This window comes from Ursus maritimus, unplaced genomic scaffold, assembly GCF_017311325.1.
Source record: "Ursus maritimus isolate PB19 unplaced genomic scaffold, ASM1731132v1 scaffold_1, whole genome shotgun sequence".
Classification (NCBI taxonomy): domain Eukaryota; kingdom Metazoa; phylum Chordata; class Mammalia; order Carnivora; family Ursidae; genus Ursus; species Ursus maritimus.
The window spans coordinates 56075368-56093067 of record NW_024423343.1 but is presented as its reverse complement, the minus strand read 5'-3'; the positions used below and the strand labels follow the sequence as shown (position 1 = coordinate 56093067).

Below are 17700 nucleotides of genomic sequence, written 5' to 3'. Positions count from 1 at the left end.
TTTAAAATGTATCAATTAGAATCCATTTTCTCTATAAATCCACTATAAATGCAAAAATGATAACTCAAGATAAAAATCTCACCTCAAGTTACAATAAAAAAAATCACAATCAATAATCCTTTTAAAATTTTATAAAGCAGAAAAGATACTTTTCTGATGAAGCAATAACAAATGTTACAAAATATTTATAATTCAGTTGAACAGCCAATACAACAGTTATGTGGTTCAAAGAAACCCAAACCCTGGCAATGATACTTTAACTGAAAAGAATACTAAAAAGTTCTATTTCACCACTCTTCTTCAACAGCAAACAAATTGACCTTTCTCTCAATGTTAAGTTCTAGGGATACACCAGCTTTCAAAAATAAAGAGGCTGATCTGTGATGAGGGGTATAAGGAAATGTAAATATACAGTGGAGGCAAGGACTCAGAATGAAACAGTAAATTGTAAGGACAGGTGTCTCTCTCCAGACTTTCAGAATTCGGTAAAGCAAATCCTTAGGCTGTACAAAGCATCAGGTACTCACTTATAAATGACACAATTATAAATTTTATGTATATAAAATAACTTTATGTGATATACCTGTACCTATGTCCACTTCTAGAAGGTGAGGAGAGAAAAATCATTAGTATAATCATAAGCCCTAAATGATATGAGATCTTACTGTACTCCAAGAGCCATTTGCAGCCCTAAAGCTACAAAACCCCCAGCTGTTTGACAATTCACACTACGAAGTTTTCTACCTATGTTCACACATATTTTCACGAATGAAAATATAAGCTCTCAATTACATGTAGGGCCCAAAAAGCTTTCCTTCCCACTTAAGATTACAGAAACAAGTGAAACATCATTTTAATTATGCCCAGAGATGCAGCGAAAATATGAATTAATGGTAACAAGATCACTCTTGTGCTTTATTCTTCATAGAATCCAAACATTTAAAATGTATTCATATTTTCATTCACGTTTTATACTATTTGATTGTTAATGTGACCCCAATTGTCAGGGTTTTCCCACATCAGGGGTTCCCATCCTACAAGGTGGGGACTTTGAGCCTTAGAACTGAGACCCTATGTATGTGCTTTTATACTGTCACCTTTACCTGAAAGATTCTGTAATATTCCTTAATTTCTATTAAACTTTAATTTCACAAATGTTTGTGAAACAAATAGTGTTAACTATTCCAATTCACCACCATTAGCAATAGCTGTGTGCTACAACATGAAGTGTTAGAGATCTGTAAATTTCCCCACATTTTCTCTAAGATTTAAATATTCACTTAGTCAGTCTATCTACCTTGACTACTAAACAGAGAAGTCACATTTTTTTCCTAAGACTTCAAGTTTGAAAAGAGAAATTACTTTAAAATTTCTACAAAACCCAATTATCTCCCAAGAGTTGAAGAGAACTAATTTTATGCTAAAACTAAATTTTTACTTCAGTCTATTTGACTATATAGATGACTAGACAGAAAAAAAGGCAGGAATAACTCCAAACATCAAAAATGTCTTATTCATTTCTTACAGTCTATACAACCTGGCATAATACATATCCCCTAAAAATTTACTAATCTAGACTTTCAGTTTATTTAAGGGTATATACGGCATATAAACCCTTACATCTATAATCTTTATAAAAACATCTTAATAAATTATTGCTTAAAATGAAAAATTGGCTTGCCTTTGCTGAGCATATGCTGCCTTGATTATAGTGATAAAACTGTTGGGATTATCCAAGAGATTATCTAAGATTAAAAAATTGCACATGAGATAAATTTTTAGTTGGATATAACTGAAAAACTCATTTTCCTTCTAATTTTGTAGAATCATTTGTATATTTCTTTTTGAATGATCAAAATTCAAGAGAGCTCTCTTGTTAAGAAAATCATATATGCATAATGCTGAACTCAGTAGCTTCTATAGGAAATTATGTTGTTAAGTCAGATGGGAACCATAACGGCCTCATCCCTGCAGCAATCATTGTTAATACAAACCCCAAACACATTTCTATATGGGTCCAATTTAATCCACAATGTGTTTCACCATCCTGTGAAAATGACTAGATATCAAAGGACTGAGATTTATTTGCTCAAAACTGACAAAAATCAATGTTCTAAATATATATGGCAATAGAGAGTTGCTAAATCTACTGAATCTTTTAAATTAAAAAATATTGCCCATTCTGATGAAACTGCTTACAATGACTACAAGTAAAGATGGTGGCCATTAAGTTTTATCGTGAGCACCTGAGGAACTGTTTGCATCCAATACAAAATGTTTCTTTCTTTTGAATTACTGACACTGGCAAATTAAAATGAAGTGGATACATATGGTTGAAACAATCTTCGCATTTACAAATATCCTGAAATATCACTAAATCATAAAAACGAAAGCTGTGGGTTATATATTATGAATGTTGCCTAATGCATTCCCAGCTCTGTTATTTGTTACGAATTTGTGTACGATGGACAAAATTGGCCATTTATTCAAGAGTAACAGCTGGCTCCGATATTGTGCATCTTATCAAAAAAGGACATTACAAGAAGGAAAAAGCACAATTAACCTTTAAAATGCTGAAAAGAGAAGAACCTCATTTTGGGGAAAACATGTAAGAGAAAACTTATAAGCAGATAATTTAGTGTTCTATTTTAGCATTTTTATGACTAAAAGACTCAATATAAAGATTCACAACAATATAAAAATTGCACAATGCTGATGTTTAATAAAGAACAAAAGGATCTGATACTGTAAATGGGTACTATATATTGTTAAGTGAAGATAGTTAATTTAAAAAAAAATTACTGAATGGAGGGCTGAAAAAGAAATAGTGTTTCACTCTGTCATTCTAAGACAAAATGTTACTCTGGGAAGATAAAATATCATCAGTACTTACAGTATATTTTAAATTATTAACCTGTTTTGTTGATGCATAGTAATCCCTAGGAAAAAAGCTAGAAATAGGAAAATTCAAAAACTCAACTCTAAAAAGTATATTCCCCATTCCATAATAACCTTGCAGAAGTTCTGATATTTAATATTAAATATTAGAACTGCAGTCTCTGTTTTTTTTAATGGTAGCTTGGTTCGCTCTGGCAATATTTCAATGATGTAGCCTAAGGCTATAGGTAATGGACCATTACTCACTATGATAGCCAGATTTCTTCTGCATGGCGGTTACAGGGCAATCTTTATGAGCCAGAAGAAGCTGTTTCAGCTGTGCCACTTCATTTCTCAGCAGGGTGACTTCACTCTAGAGAAGAAACAACTTATGTACCTTAACAGCACCAGACTAAACATTTCTTACTCTTTATAACAAGTGAAAATTAAGACTATCAGTTATCTTTAACAGAATATCAAGGAATAAATAAAATATACTGCTTAAATAGGTTTAATCAGTACATATCAGTTCTATATTTTAGCATTTGTACAAAGACTGCAACTTGTATAAAAATTTAAATGAGATAATGACATGACTGGATAACATATTTCAAAGTTTTTACATTACCATTTGCCTTGGGACTGCTTATATATTACAGGTTACCTGTAGAAGGTATTTTTTTTACTTGTGTTGCATGTTCTTTTGATTATTTGAAAAATTAGAAACATCAAGGGAATCAGAATGGATTTTCACTGACTCTGTGAACTGGAAAATGAAAAATTTATCCTGGAAATTCAATTAGGCAAGTTTCAAGTTTTCCAGAAACTATGAAGAGCTCCACAGGGGAAACTACAATAACTAAAGAATCATGGATACCTAAAATGCAGCAAGGCCCTGTGTTGGACACAGAACCAATGAAAGTAGATGTAATATCTAAACAGCTCAGTTTCCCTAGATCTAGGTAATTTGTACACATCTAAATTTACATCTGATAAATTAATGGTGAATTGTCCTAGTCCCTATTTTTTAAAAAGATTTTATTTATTCACTTACTTTAGAGGGAGGGCACAAGTGAGGGGGGGAGCAGAGGAAGAGGGAGGGGGAAGGAATCCCAAGCAGACTCCACGCTGAGCCCAACGTGGGGCTCGATCCCATGACCCCCGAGATCATGACCGGAGAGTTGGGACGCCTAACTGACTGAGCCACCCAGGCACCCTGTCCTAGCCCTTATTAAAAAATGAGGACTTCAGCCTTTGTTTTGGATGCATTAATCTGGTAGATTCTATATAAAACTTCCAAGTTAAGAGATTCCATTTAATTCCTTTTGGTCACCCCCAAATACTAAAGATACATAAATTAGTGATAATTACCAATACTCAAGAGTTAGAAATAATATGAATTTAACAAAATGGTAAAGAATTCTTAATTTACAAACACCACAACTTATCTGAACTTATATTAACCTTAAGTATTCAGTTTTCATCTAAGAACCCAAAATTAAAGAAATATAACAAGCGTGTATACTTTTGTAAAAGCTCAGGCACTTGTTTTCCATCCCGTGGTCTCCTAACCAGAAAGCTGAATGTAAAATAATTTAGCAGGTTAGACTCATTAGGTGCCCTTAAGTGATCAATGACAGAACCATAAAAATTCAAAGAATAAAAGTTAAGCAAGTCTGTTGGTTCAAATAGTTCCTCACACCCCTGTAACAACAAACTGCAACAATAAAGCACAGAACAAAAACCGATGCTCACATTAACTCTAAACATTAAATAAAGGCTAAATTGTGTTTACAATATTGTATTTGAGACAAGAATGGTATGTAGTGATCAAAAATACAAAAGGGGAATTTTTAGTGTTTAGAGTTTTACTTTAAAAAAATAAGCTGTTTAGAAAACTCATTTCTTTGGAACACTGCAGTCATTAGTGTCAATACCACTAATTATATAGCTCTTTATTAATGACACCCAAAATGAGAAACCATGTTATGAATAATCTTATAATATCCAAAATTTCTCCCTCTCTGCCATGTCAGCTTGATTTTGAGACTCCTGTGTAACAGCTTTCTCTCATTAATTTCTGTAACATGAAATACAGCTGGATACGTATTTTTAGTCCACAATATATAATCTCTTATAATCTGGTGCCTGTGGCCACCCTTTCACATTAGTTTGAACCTATGGGAAAAAAATCAGTATTTAATCGTTTTGACCTATACAAATTGAAGTTTTGTAAATACACCCTTTTGTCTCTACCTAGAAAAGCTTTCCTCTCCTTTTTCTTGCCTTGCTAATTTTTTCATTCATCTTTAACAGTCAACTCAGTATAGTATAAATTTGGATAGGAAAAGAAGTCCATTTCTGTGCTCCCAGGCCCATATGCACAGACATGTACCTTTACATAGTATTTACTACACAGGACTGTTAATTTTTGGTTTACTTGTTTGCCACCTCTGCCAGATTGGGAATTTCTCAAGGGCAGGGTCATCTTTGCTCTTTGCATCCCCAGAGTACAACACACAGCCTAGCATAGACTGAGTACACAGTTATATTTTAGAACCATGAGTATTTCTAAGTCCAGGGGGAGGGGAAAAATTCCAAAGACAGTGAAACAAAGTTACTTAAGTAATATAAAATTGGTCAGAGGTCCTAATTTCATTATTTATATCAACAACCTCACCAATGTAGCTGCACTGTTAATTTTCTGAGACATAAAATGAAAACTGGCATATTTTACAGTATCATCTCAATTACACAATTTTAAAAATCACAAATGCCCTTTCTCCTAAATATTCTATATAGACATTCAGGATAAACCATATTATGATATTTTTTGTCGAAGTAAAAATTTTGGTAAGATAAAGCAGATGCTGAAAAAAATTGTTATTGTGGTTTAAAATAAAATGTAAATTACTTTGGCATTGTCTGTACCATTGCTCCATTCCATCTGTAGCTACTCAAAGGTTAATTATATACTATGAAAAACAAAAAAAAAGTGTTGTTTTTTTTTTTACAGTTTATGTGAAGCACGTTAGACTGATAAAATCATGACAGACTAGCCAACTGATTAATCTATCAAATCTTTTCACTGATACCTGGCCATAGGTTTAGGACCCAGTATTCCATAAATTTATCATCTTTGACTTTCTAGTTCCGCCACTACCCCCAGAATTAAAGAAACGATATTGGATAGTTTCTTCTTTGAAGAGTTTCTCATTGCTGAAGATAGGATTTTCTTCATGTTTAGCCTACACAAAAATCAATGATTAAGTGTCAAGATTGCCATCACACAGTTCCAAGGATTGTCACGGATGTAAAACCTTACACTTGAGAACAAAATATTTGTTTGTAACAATAGAAAAAAAGATGACAGGTTTCTTAATACTTTGGAAATACCTTGCAAAATGAATGGGAATGACCCTTCTCTTATTCTCCTTCAGAGTATTCTCATACTTCAATTAATTGTTTCGTGTCTGTCTCCTCTGCTAGACCACAAATTCTGTAAGTGCAAGGACGATGTCTTTTTCACTGTTGTATATCCTGTGTCTAATAACATGCCCTACACACAATAGATGCTTAATGACAGAATGAATAATAAATAACTAGCATTTGCACAGTGTAGTTTTGTTTTTTTTTAAAGATTTTATTTATTCATTCGACAGAGAGAGAGACAGCCGGCGAGAGAGGGAACACAAGCAGGGGGAGTGGGAGAGGAAGAAGCAGGCTCCCAGCAGAAGAGCCCGACGTGGGGCTCGATCCCAGAACGCCAGGATCACACCCTGAGCCGAAGGCAGATGCTTAACGACTGAGCCACCCAGGCGCCCCTGCACAGTGTAGTTATAACAGACTTCTCTATACCCTCTCTTTCATTTGATCTTCATAGCAGTACTTATTCTAGGAGTATGACAGATGGGGAAGTAAAGGCTCAAAGACTTTTAGTAAGGCCTAGTAAAAAGAAGTACTAGGTCTCACACTCATAATAAAATGTATAAAGTAGTAGTGGCATCACTGTTACCCTTTCTCCCTCTAGAACTTGGTTAAAACTCAGTGGAAAGAAGGCCTTGATAGCACTGAACACTATTTTTTTTAAGGAATTAAAACAAACAGGTTTAGCATCTTCCAATTGTCACCATTCCTTTATATTTCAAGTAATAAATACTGAGATAAAATACAGTTTGGGTATCAGAAATAAAAGATTTGATCCCTTTCAAGTCAACAGAGCAATAACAAAACCTTTTCTGTATCATTAACTTATGAGTGAAAACTCCTCACATATCCAGCTATGAAAGAATGTTTTTTTTTTTTTTAGAATTTATTGAGCTTCTACTCCACACATAGTTCGCAATACCTAAGTTTTAAAAGCAAAATCCACAACAGAAACTCCCAAGTTTTATAGAAGGAGCTACTATTAGTAAAGAATCTGCCTTTGTTCACAAAGGAAACATGCTGAAATTGTTGGCTGAAAACAAAATTCCAAAATGAGTGTAACTGAAAAAGCCACAGAGGTGAAAATTCTTTCAAGTGAAAGACAACAAAATCATATATTATCTTTAAAAATGTAATAACTGATAACCAACAGTATCCAAGTTTTGGTCTAGATTGCCATGTCTCTAATACAATTTGATGAAATTGCCTTTTTAGCAACAATTTTAGAAAGCTAAAATATAATTAAATTCAGTGAGTGGGGCAAGAGAGTTGAATAATTAATGTTCTTTAAAACCTAATATGTATTCAGTAAAAATATGCACAGTCACACCTGAATACTTATTAAAATTTATTTGTAACATATAAGTAACCATGGGTCATTACTGCCCACTATACTGATCACTAAGCCCACTAAGCCTGTATGTCACGTGAAGGATTATTAAGGAAATGTAGAATTGATGAATGTTTTCACATAAAGTAGAGTTTAATTATTTCTCTGACATTCAATTTTCTTTACAAGTCATTCTGTTCTTCACAGTTAACGGTTTTGATGTTGGCAGACTGAAATTTTTTCTCCCTGAATCTATCATAAGCATGTTATTAACTCCTTATACTCTGAAAACCAGAATCTGTCACTTTTTAAAACTGTTTTTGTTATATTTGATAACTAAAAAACAACAAAAAATAAAAATCATTTATCCACTTGAAACAATAGAGAAAGTCATAATTGAAGCACCTTTCTTCCCAAATCGTTCATGCTCTCAACAGCCTCTTCACCACTTACTCCTGGTACATGTCATTCCTAAAATTCTACTTATAATTTAGGGACTCATTCCTATCCCGATTTCCACATATAGACATTAATCCATCTAACTATAAACCTTTTATTAATGAAAAAGAGTTGTACTATTTTAGTGTACAACTATTTTTTTAATTTACTGAGGTGACATTCCCATGAGCCAGAGTTAGCCATTTTATTTTTTATTTTTTTAAAGACTTTTTATTTATTTGTCAGAGAGAAAGAGAGCGAACGAGTGAGAACAAGCAGGGGGAGTGCAGGCAGAGGGAGAAACAGACACCCCACTGAGCTGGGAGCCTGATGTGGGGTTCAATTCCAGGACCCTGAGACCATGACCCAAGCAGAAGGCAGACACCCAACTGAATAAGCCACCCAGGTGCCCCTAGAATTAACATTTTAAAGTGAACAATTCAGGGGCACCTGGGTGGCACAGTGGTTAAGCGCCTGCCTTCGGCTCAGGGCGTGATCCCGGCGTTATGGGATCGAGCCCCACATCAGGCTCCTCCGCTATGAGCCTGCTTCTTCCTCTCCCACTTCCCCTGCTTGTGTTCCCTCTCTCGCTGGCTGTCTCTATCTCTGTCAAATAAATAAATAAAATCTTAAAAAAAAAAATAAAGTGCACAATTCAGTGGCTTTAGTACATTTACAATGTTGTGCAGCCACCTCCCTCAATCTGGTTATAAAACACTTTCGTCAGTCCAAAGTAAAACTCCTTACCCATTAACCAGTTTCTCCCTATTTTCTACCACCCTACCCCCCACTCCCGTTCCTGGCAACCACCAATGTGCATTTACCTCTATGTATTTCTCTGTTCTAAAGCTTTTTTCTTAGAGAGAGAGAGAATCTTAAGCAGGCACTACACCCATGTGGAACCTGATGTGGGGCTCAATCTCACTACCCCCAGATCATGATCTGAGCCAAAATCAAGAGTCTGACACTTAACTGAGCCACCCAGGCACACCTCTTCTAGGTATTTCATATAAATGGAGTCATAGGTGGCTTTGTTTCTGGCTTCTTTCACTTAAGCAAAATGTTCTGAGGTTCATCCACATTCTAGCATGTTCATTCACATTCACTCCTTTTTATGGCTTAATAATATTCTATTTTATGTCTATACCATAATTTATCCATTCATCTACCAATGGACATTTGGGCTGTTTTCAACAACTTTCTTATTATCCCTAACAATATATTATAGATGATTTCCCAGGTTAATACATACATATGAACATCATTCTTTTTCTTTTCTTGCAGAAGTATTTTAAAGAATATCTCTTAGGCGATTGCCTGGGTGGATCAGTCATTTAAGTATCCAACTCCCGATTTCTGCTCAGGTCATGATCTCAGGCTTGTGGGATCAAGCCCCACATCGGGCTCTGTGCTCAGTTTGGATCTGCTTGTCCCTTGCCCTCTGGACCTCCCCCCGTGCTGTCAAATAAATAAAATCTTAAAAAAAAAAAAAAAAGAACATCCCTGATAACACATCATTTCACCTATCTTCATATTCTGATATGCATTTCTAAAACTAAGAACACTTTCTTATCTAACCATGATTCCATCATCACTTAGTTTTTTATGATTAAAAATAGATTTTACTTTTCTGCTTGTAATTTGAGGTATTAACTAATGTTATATTCAACTGTAGATCTTTAGGAATTTCTTGAATTTGACTTCTATTTAAAAGTTTCATGCTTTGAAAGTGATGTGTTGTTAACTTTTACCTAGATGATAAATCCTGCCTTTATTCCTCCCACATTAGGAAATACAAAAATGTAATATATTTTACAATAATAACATTTAATCATAGTTTGTATGGTGGAAAAAAACATGAGATGAATGACGCAAAGATTACATTTATCTTGAATACTGAATTTTCCAAGGTTTTCTGAAATAACAAAGCACTGTTGCTATTAGTAATGGTGACTAGGGCTGCAATACAATTAAGAAAATAGCAGTATCTCATGAAAGCTGTTAATATAGGGTCAAAGCAGAAAACTGGCCCACCTAAAGTCAAAGAATACCCTGTAAATGATACTGTATATTTCTATACCACTGTACAATTTTCAAACATTTTTACTTAAAAGGGCACTAAGCCAAATTACAAAGGAAAATATTGATAAATTTAAGATTTAAAATTTATGTATTAAAAAATACTTGCATTCATTGTAATTCAACTGATTTATGCAAAAAAATCCTCAGAGAAGTAGGATCAACAGGTATTATTATCTCTATTCTATGGGTAAGGCAATTGAGGCCAACTAAGAACGACAACTAAAAAATAGCCAAGTCATTCAGAAGAATAATTTTGTTAAGAACAGAAAAGAAAAAAAATAGATGCACCTAAATCATGTTAACGTAACACGAGTATTTGAAAATTTAAACTAATAATTCATAATCGAAGAGAGACTTGGCAAAGAATAGCCATTTTTTGAGTATATAAATAAGTTAGTATCTATAATCTGTTTCATTTTATTTAAAAGGAAAAAAATCAGTTTTTTACTAAAAAGTTATGAAAATAGTTCTTGGATAAGAATTTATCAGATGATGATTTAAAGACACCCTAGTATATATGTATTTAAAGTCTCTATGATGTGATAAATCATGTTTAAATTTCTTCTAAATGGTTAAAATAAAATGGCTAAAAATAAATTTGCAAGACAATTTACTTGTTCTAGAGCTCTTGCATCAATATCGAAAGCACAATATAGAATTTTAAAAGATGACTGCCCCACTATGAAACAATTTTTATAAAATTTACATTAGTAAGTGCTATGTCTGATGTTAAAAACCTTTTCCTAAGCATTTAAACAAAGACATTTATATTGGTGACATCTTTAAAGACAGATTTAACAAAAGAGCAAGTCTCAACACCTATCGTTATATGGAAAGATTCGTTTTTCCCTGGGAATGGCTAATTCAGAAGACTGAACAATAACAACTACAATTAATCAACATCGGTTTTCTAGTTGATGCTCATCAACTAGTAGGTCACAAGATTTCCCTGGAGAATATTCACAACATTCAAACAAAACAAAACGGGGGTGCCTGGGTGGCTCATTCAGTTAAGCCTCCCACTCTTGATTTCAGCTCAGGTCATGATCTCAGGGTCCTGAGATCCAGCCCCACGTCACCATGCTTAGCGGAGAGTCAGTCGGCTTCTCTCCTTCTCCCTCTCCTGCTGCTCCTCCCCTAGCTCTCTCTTTCTCTCTCCCCACTCTTGCTCTAAAATAAATCTTTAAACAAAACAAAATAAAAATAAAAGGAAGAAAGAAAAAACAGAATGAAGGAAATAATCTTAATGCTGTTTTGACACCATCACTGGAGATCTTAGCAAAGACTGAACAGGAAGGAGTCTTAAAACCTTTATATCCCATGAGGTTCCTAAGAAACCTATCTGGGGCACACCAGCAGGGAGTATGAAATGATTTCTATTACCACTGGCCATATTGTACCTGTTTTGTGGATAATTAGAGCCCTTCAGTTTCCAAAGCTGTCAATCTGACATTTTTTCCGAGCACTATATTCACTCTAAATAAACAAAACAAAATTTATAATTCGAAGAACCAAAGAATTTAAAAATACTACTGAAGCAACTTCACAGTTGTGATAGAGACCAAAAAAACTAGAAAAGTGAAATACCAGTGATATTTTAAATTTCAAGATTCTTTGTTTGAACTTTATATACCACAACTTAACAAAGTTTAAGCCAGACAGTTTTGGTACTTTTGTAGTACACAAGTAAAAACTTATATTTAAACATTTCCTCCTTGTGTCAGTGTTGCAAGTTTTATTCACTTCACCTCAGTATTCAAATAGGTTTATAAAACTTGCTTTACTATAGATTCCATACACACCCAATATTGTGTGCTAAAATGTCTGGATGGCTAACTGGAAAAAACAGGGAAGAGGTTAAGTTCACAATTATTAAAAATAAGGCAAAATTTACATAAATGCACTATACCTGCAGTTGACCATTTAATGAACTCAAGTCTTCTGCTTTCTTCTCTAAAGACTGAACCCAGACTTTCCTTTTTTGTCGGCATCGTGAAGCTGCTGCTCTATTTCGCTCTAGAAACTTCCTCCTTTTTTCATCAGGATCTTCATTAGCTGCTCTTCTTCGACGACCACTTGTATTTTGGGTCTGTGGAGTTGTGTGAGCTGGAGAAGCCTACAATAAACACAAATGGAAGCTTTTTATGTTTGTATCTAGTGAGTGAGAACACAGGCAGTAAAGAGTGGCAGAAGAGGAAAGAAGAGCTACGAACTTTGTTTTCTAAGTCTCACTGTATATATCAACATTTCGGGATGACATGAAAATCACCCTGTGCTCTAACAAATTCCTTGAAAGAAATAAGCACTGCTAAAATAAGATTCTCATTAATTCACTATCCTAGTGAATATATTTAAAGTTTGTATAACTTTATATAGAAATAATATGAAGAAGTTGAAAATACAATACAAATGAACATGTATAGATCTTATATTTTTCCAGGTGTACTTTTTAATGTTATAATATAGTCCTTTGAAAAATTATCGGGTACTAAAGTAAAAAATTTAATAATTTACTTAAATCCACTATGAAAAACCATTTACTTGCTATTTTTGAAATAATTAAAAATAAAAAACAGTAAAATTTTCTCTTAAAAATTGGTTTCTCTAAAATTGAGGACTAAAGGTACAGTAGTGTCCCCTTATCAGCAGGGGATATGTTGTAAGACTCCTGTGGATGCCTGAAACCACTGACAGTACTAAACCCAATACACACTATGTTTTTTCCTATGCATAGATACCTATTACAAAGTTTAATTTGTTAATTAGGTATAATAGTAAGAGATCAACAACAAAAACTAATACTAAAATAGAACAATTCTAATAATACACTGTAATAAAAGTTATGTGAATGTGGTCTCTCTCACTTTTAAAATATTGTACTGTACTCACACCCTTCTTCTTGTGATGATATGAGATAAAATGCCTATGCCATGGTGTGAAGTGAGGTGAATGATAAAGGCATTATGACATAGTGCTAGGCTACTAATGACCCTTCTAAATCTGTCAGAAAGAGGATCATCTGCCTCTGGACCACACTGACCATGAAAAACTGCAACCTCGGAAAGCTAAACTGCAGGTAAGAGGGAACTACCACATGTACATATTTTGGTATACTCAGCTTTTCTTCAGTTTTTGAAATTTAGAGTCAGGTTCATGTGATTACTGATGTTCATTTTCCTGGTGGGCAGAATCCTACAGGACTCCAGATTTTAATTTTAATTGGTTCCCCTTGACCCTCAACAGATCAGCCTAGTTATTTCAGATCAGCCAAAGACAGTTTTCAGTCACTAGTGATATTGTCCAGTATCTGGGACTATAGAACAGTATTTCCAAGCCTATCTCAAATCCCAAAATTGTGCCACAGAACACTTGAACTTGGGAGATAGGAAATGAACCCTTGGAAATAGTGCAAAGGAAATGGCACTTTGTAACCACAAGCACATGACCCAAGGAACCCTGAAAACAATCTTTTACCTATAATTATATTCCAAAATGGTGTGAATAAATAAAACTTCTATCTTCTCCTAATCTACATAATATGCAAAAGTCTTATAAGCTCAACTTAAGTTCTGCAAAGAAATCACGAAACTACTTCTTACTCTACAAACTCCAAAAAACATACGTTATCATTTAATTCCTTTTCCAGATAACTAGCATAAAAAATTCTGAAGGTAATTTAATTTATACTGTATTTTAATTGTAATAAAGATTAAGTATTAAATTAGATCATTTCTTTTACATACATAATTGCAAGTTAATCTTTTAGAAAAATATTTCTATGGCTTGCTTCAAGAATGGCAACCTTGAAATATTTTCTTTTCTTCATCCTCTTAACTTACTAATAGCTGGTTTTTTTCTTTTACTCATTTGGCTGAATAGCAAAGAACAGTTTTTTTTTTTTTTTTAATTGATAACTCGGTTATTACAGCAAAGGCTAGTCACAAGTATTATAAGCAGAAACTAATACAGACTTGTATTTGTACATTTTTATACCTAACAAGGATTTATGGCTACTTAAGAACTATATATTCTTCCTCCTCTCCCTGCTTCCATCGATTCATTCATTCCACATTAAAAAGAACATAGGGACTACCCTAGAAACTAGTGATACAATAGTAAATGAACAGATAAAGTCCTGCCTTCATGAAAGTCCTGCCCATCCAAGGATAGAAATAAAAATTAGATCCAGGTAAACTATAGTTGCTGTAAGAAAATAAATTATATGTTCATTTCTTTTAAATAAATTTTAAAGATGGAAAAACCACACACAGCTTGCAGAACATAAAAAACAAAAAACAAAAACAGCCATGGGCTGGATTTGGCCCCTGCATCAGTCTGCTAATCTCTGAATTATGACATTAAAACATACACACTTACTCTCCTTCTCTCTTGGCCCCTAAGTTGTTTAGTGGATGACTACCACAACTACATTCCACTTTATTCTAAGTTCTGTGAAGATAAAATACAGTTATCTAAAAAGTTACGATTATGAGGCAATCTAAAACTTGCCATTTACCTGTTTCTTTAATTGCAAAATTTTGCTTTTTAACACCAATGCTAGTATTCTTTAAATATCTTTAAGTATGTTTTATCTTAAAAGTTCTAAACAGAGTTCTAAAACATTTAACAGAAATACAGTAACCCTTCCATGTAGAAATGCACTACAGACATAATAGACATATCAGTCATCTAATATGCAGTCACAGACTAGAGATAAATGAAAAGGGCCTCTAGTATAACCAGTTTCCATAAAGCATATATACTTGCTCCTTTGGAGATGTTTCTCCAATTTTAATTCAAGAATCACTTCACTTATGTTAGTAATGTAATAAACACACACACACGCACACATTACTTGCTGAATACAATTAACAGAAAAAAATGATTTAAAAAGTATCGATGGATACTTATGCCATGTTAGGCTGACAAACACAGACATCTTCAGAAGCATTTACAGGGTATCCTGATAAGTAACAACTGCTCGACTATTTTATTTATTTACTTATTTATTTTGGGGTATCAATGCTTTTATACTGAACTACCTTTTCCTGAGGTTTTTGGTATACTTTTGAATTATGACCAGAAATAATTTTTTCCAAAGTATATAAAATAGTCATTTAAGTTACACTGCATTAGTTTTTTTAAAGGATGATAACGTATGAACGATAAAAACAACACACGTACCGGAGTTTCTGTAGTAGATGTAGCTGGCTGTTGCAATGACTGTGGCCGAGATTCCTCTGATTGCGTTCTAACCAACCCGCTACCATGCCCTTTGACAGTATCACCATTGGTAACTGGAGGATGTTGCTGGGTCAAAGCAGCTTTTAATCTCTGAAATACCAATTAAAAAAAAAAGTTTCCTGCTTTCCACTCAAATCCAACTCCCTACATATTTTTTGGTTAACAACAACAAAAAATATTTTTTAAGGAATGCATGAACACATTTGGCTTTAAAATTAGTTTTATCATTACAAATAGTAAGACAAACACTTTGAGAAGCTTTCCTGAGTCTTTCTGTCTAGTACTACTAGAGGATTTTACACTTTTGCTGTTCCTAATCAATTCTGAGAAAAGAGTGAAAAATAAAAACACTGTTGGGGCGCCTGGGTGGAGCAGTCGTTAAGCGTCTGCCTTCAGCTCAGGGCGTGATCCTAGAGTTCTGGGATCGAGCCCCGCATCAGGCTCCTCTGCTGGGAGCCTGCTTCTTCCTCTCCCACTCCCCTGCTGTGTTCCCTCTCTTGCTGGCTATCTCTCTTGTCACATAAATAAATAAAATCTTTAAAAAAAAAAAAAAAAGCACTGCTGACTGAAAATACCTAGCTCTGTTCAACTAAAATAAGCAACCCAAGTTAATTATGTACACTTTCACCTATTTTCTCCCACCTCATTCCTGTATCTCCATCTTCTCAGGCTCTGCCTAGATTCTTAAACTTAAACCTCTTCCAAAGTTGGGCCCAACTGATCTCCGCTTGATGGTTTGAGGTCAGTGCCTACTTGGACAACGACCTGATGTTGCATTTTTTAGGCCACTATATTAACTGTCAGACTGAACCTCTTCCTAGAGCCTACAGCTAGGTTTGCCTCCCTTATGTCTTCCCTGTCTCCAGTAAGCAGATTTAGTTCCAAGTTTATGCCCTCTACTATGTTCCATTTGCTAGTTAACTGAATTGCACCTGACTCTCTGTCAGATTATGAATGATCTAGTGTTAGGAGGTAGGCCCTAAACATTTATGACCACCTCTTAATAAAGATAAAATTTGCTGGGGCGCCTGGGTGGCACAGCGGTTAAGCGTCTGCCTTCGGCTCAGGGCGTGATCCCGGCATTGTGGGATCGAGCCCCACATCAGGCTCCTCTGCTATGAGCCTGCTTCTTCCTCTCCCACTCCCCCTGCTTGTGTTCCCTCTCTCGTTGGCTGTCTCTATCTCTGTCAAATAAATAAATAAAATCTTTAAAAAAAAAAAAAGATAAAATTTGCATAAAGCTTATTATTCTGCCAGCAAAAATGTATCATACATGAATATCTTATCTCCTCAACCAGACAGTAAGCTCTTTCAAGAACAGAGACTGCCTTATCTTTCTTTGCACCCCTTTTAAGCAACTGGTACATTGATTTGCTACATGACTGAGCAACACATGTATTTGCTCACTGACGGAAATTGGATTCTTTAGCGAAAATGGCACAAGTGATATTTGGGGTAGTTTTATTGTTAAAAACATATAAATATGAAATAATTAGCACAAGATAATCATACTATAGTATCTTAGAAATGAAAGGGACCGGAAAGACCTGGGACTATTATTGTTGATATTGTTCTTAGTAACTGAGATGTAGTCCTTAAGCCCAAAATAAAGTTTCATCACCAAATTTGATGCAGATTACATTACACTACATTTTCCTAAGATCCACACTCAGGTGCATATTTGAAGGGGGAGGAGGCTACAAAATTAATATGAGAAATGTGTTGCAGTCTATCCAGTGCTTCCCAAACTTCTCAGAAGTAGTAATTGGCTGGGTGTTACGAATAGATTCGCAGCAAACTTTCTCTCTCCCTTCCTTGCACATGGCAGGGAGGAGTGGGAAAGAGAGAAGAGCTTTTGAAAGAGGCCCCCAGATGATTTTAGTACAACTGCTTTCACATACTCGAACTAAGAACAACTTAGAAAACTGTACAACTATCCCCAAATTTGTAATTTCTTTGTTTCCATTTATGCGTATCTCCTTACCATCTGTAAGTGATCCAAACCCCTTAAAAACTGTAGCATACATGAGAAGGTCACTAATATTTCCCGAAGCAGTAATTATACCTAAACAAATGTTACTGGACATTTTCTCTCTACTGCTACTCACTGTAGATTCTGGGTATTATTTTAAAAACAAGTCAGTAGTTTAAAAACCAAGTTTACTGGGGTGCCTGGGTGACTCAGTCAGTTAAGTGTCTGCTTTCAGCTCAGGTCATGATCCCAGGATCCTGGTATAGAAGCCCTGCATAGGGCTCCCTGCTCAGCAGGGAGTCTGCTTCTCCCTCTGCTCCCCCTGCCCCGC

The 17700-nt window shown here is 34.7% G+C and overlaps 1 protein-coding gene across 14 annotated transcripts in view; it reads right to left on the bottom strand.

Annotated features, from left to right (window-relative positions):
- The window catches only part of ATF2 (activating transcription factor 2), a 96333-nt gene that overhangs the window by 18587 nt on the left and 60046 nt on the right, over positions 1-17700 (bottom strand). For 11 of the 14 annotated variants that reach the window (XR_567533.2, XR_567534.2, XR_567535.2 and 8 more), the window contains 3 exons: positions 15338-15487; positions 12063-12269; positions 3145-3250 (listed from right to left, as the gene is read on the bottom strand). Coding sequence is in view for 11 of the 14 variants with exons in the window: in XM_008687162.2 (XP_008685384.1) it covers positions 3145-3250; positions 12063-12269; positions 15338-15487 (463 nt within the window). In the remaining 3 variants the exon portion in view is untranslated. Of the gene's footprint in view, positions 1-3136; positions 3251-11553; positions 11630-12062; positions 12270-15337; positions 15488-17700 lie in introns of those variants that run through there. The other 3 variants (XM_040643688.1, XM_040643693.1, XM_008687165.2) reach the window with 2 other exon arrangements.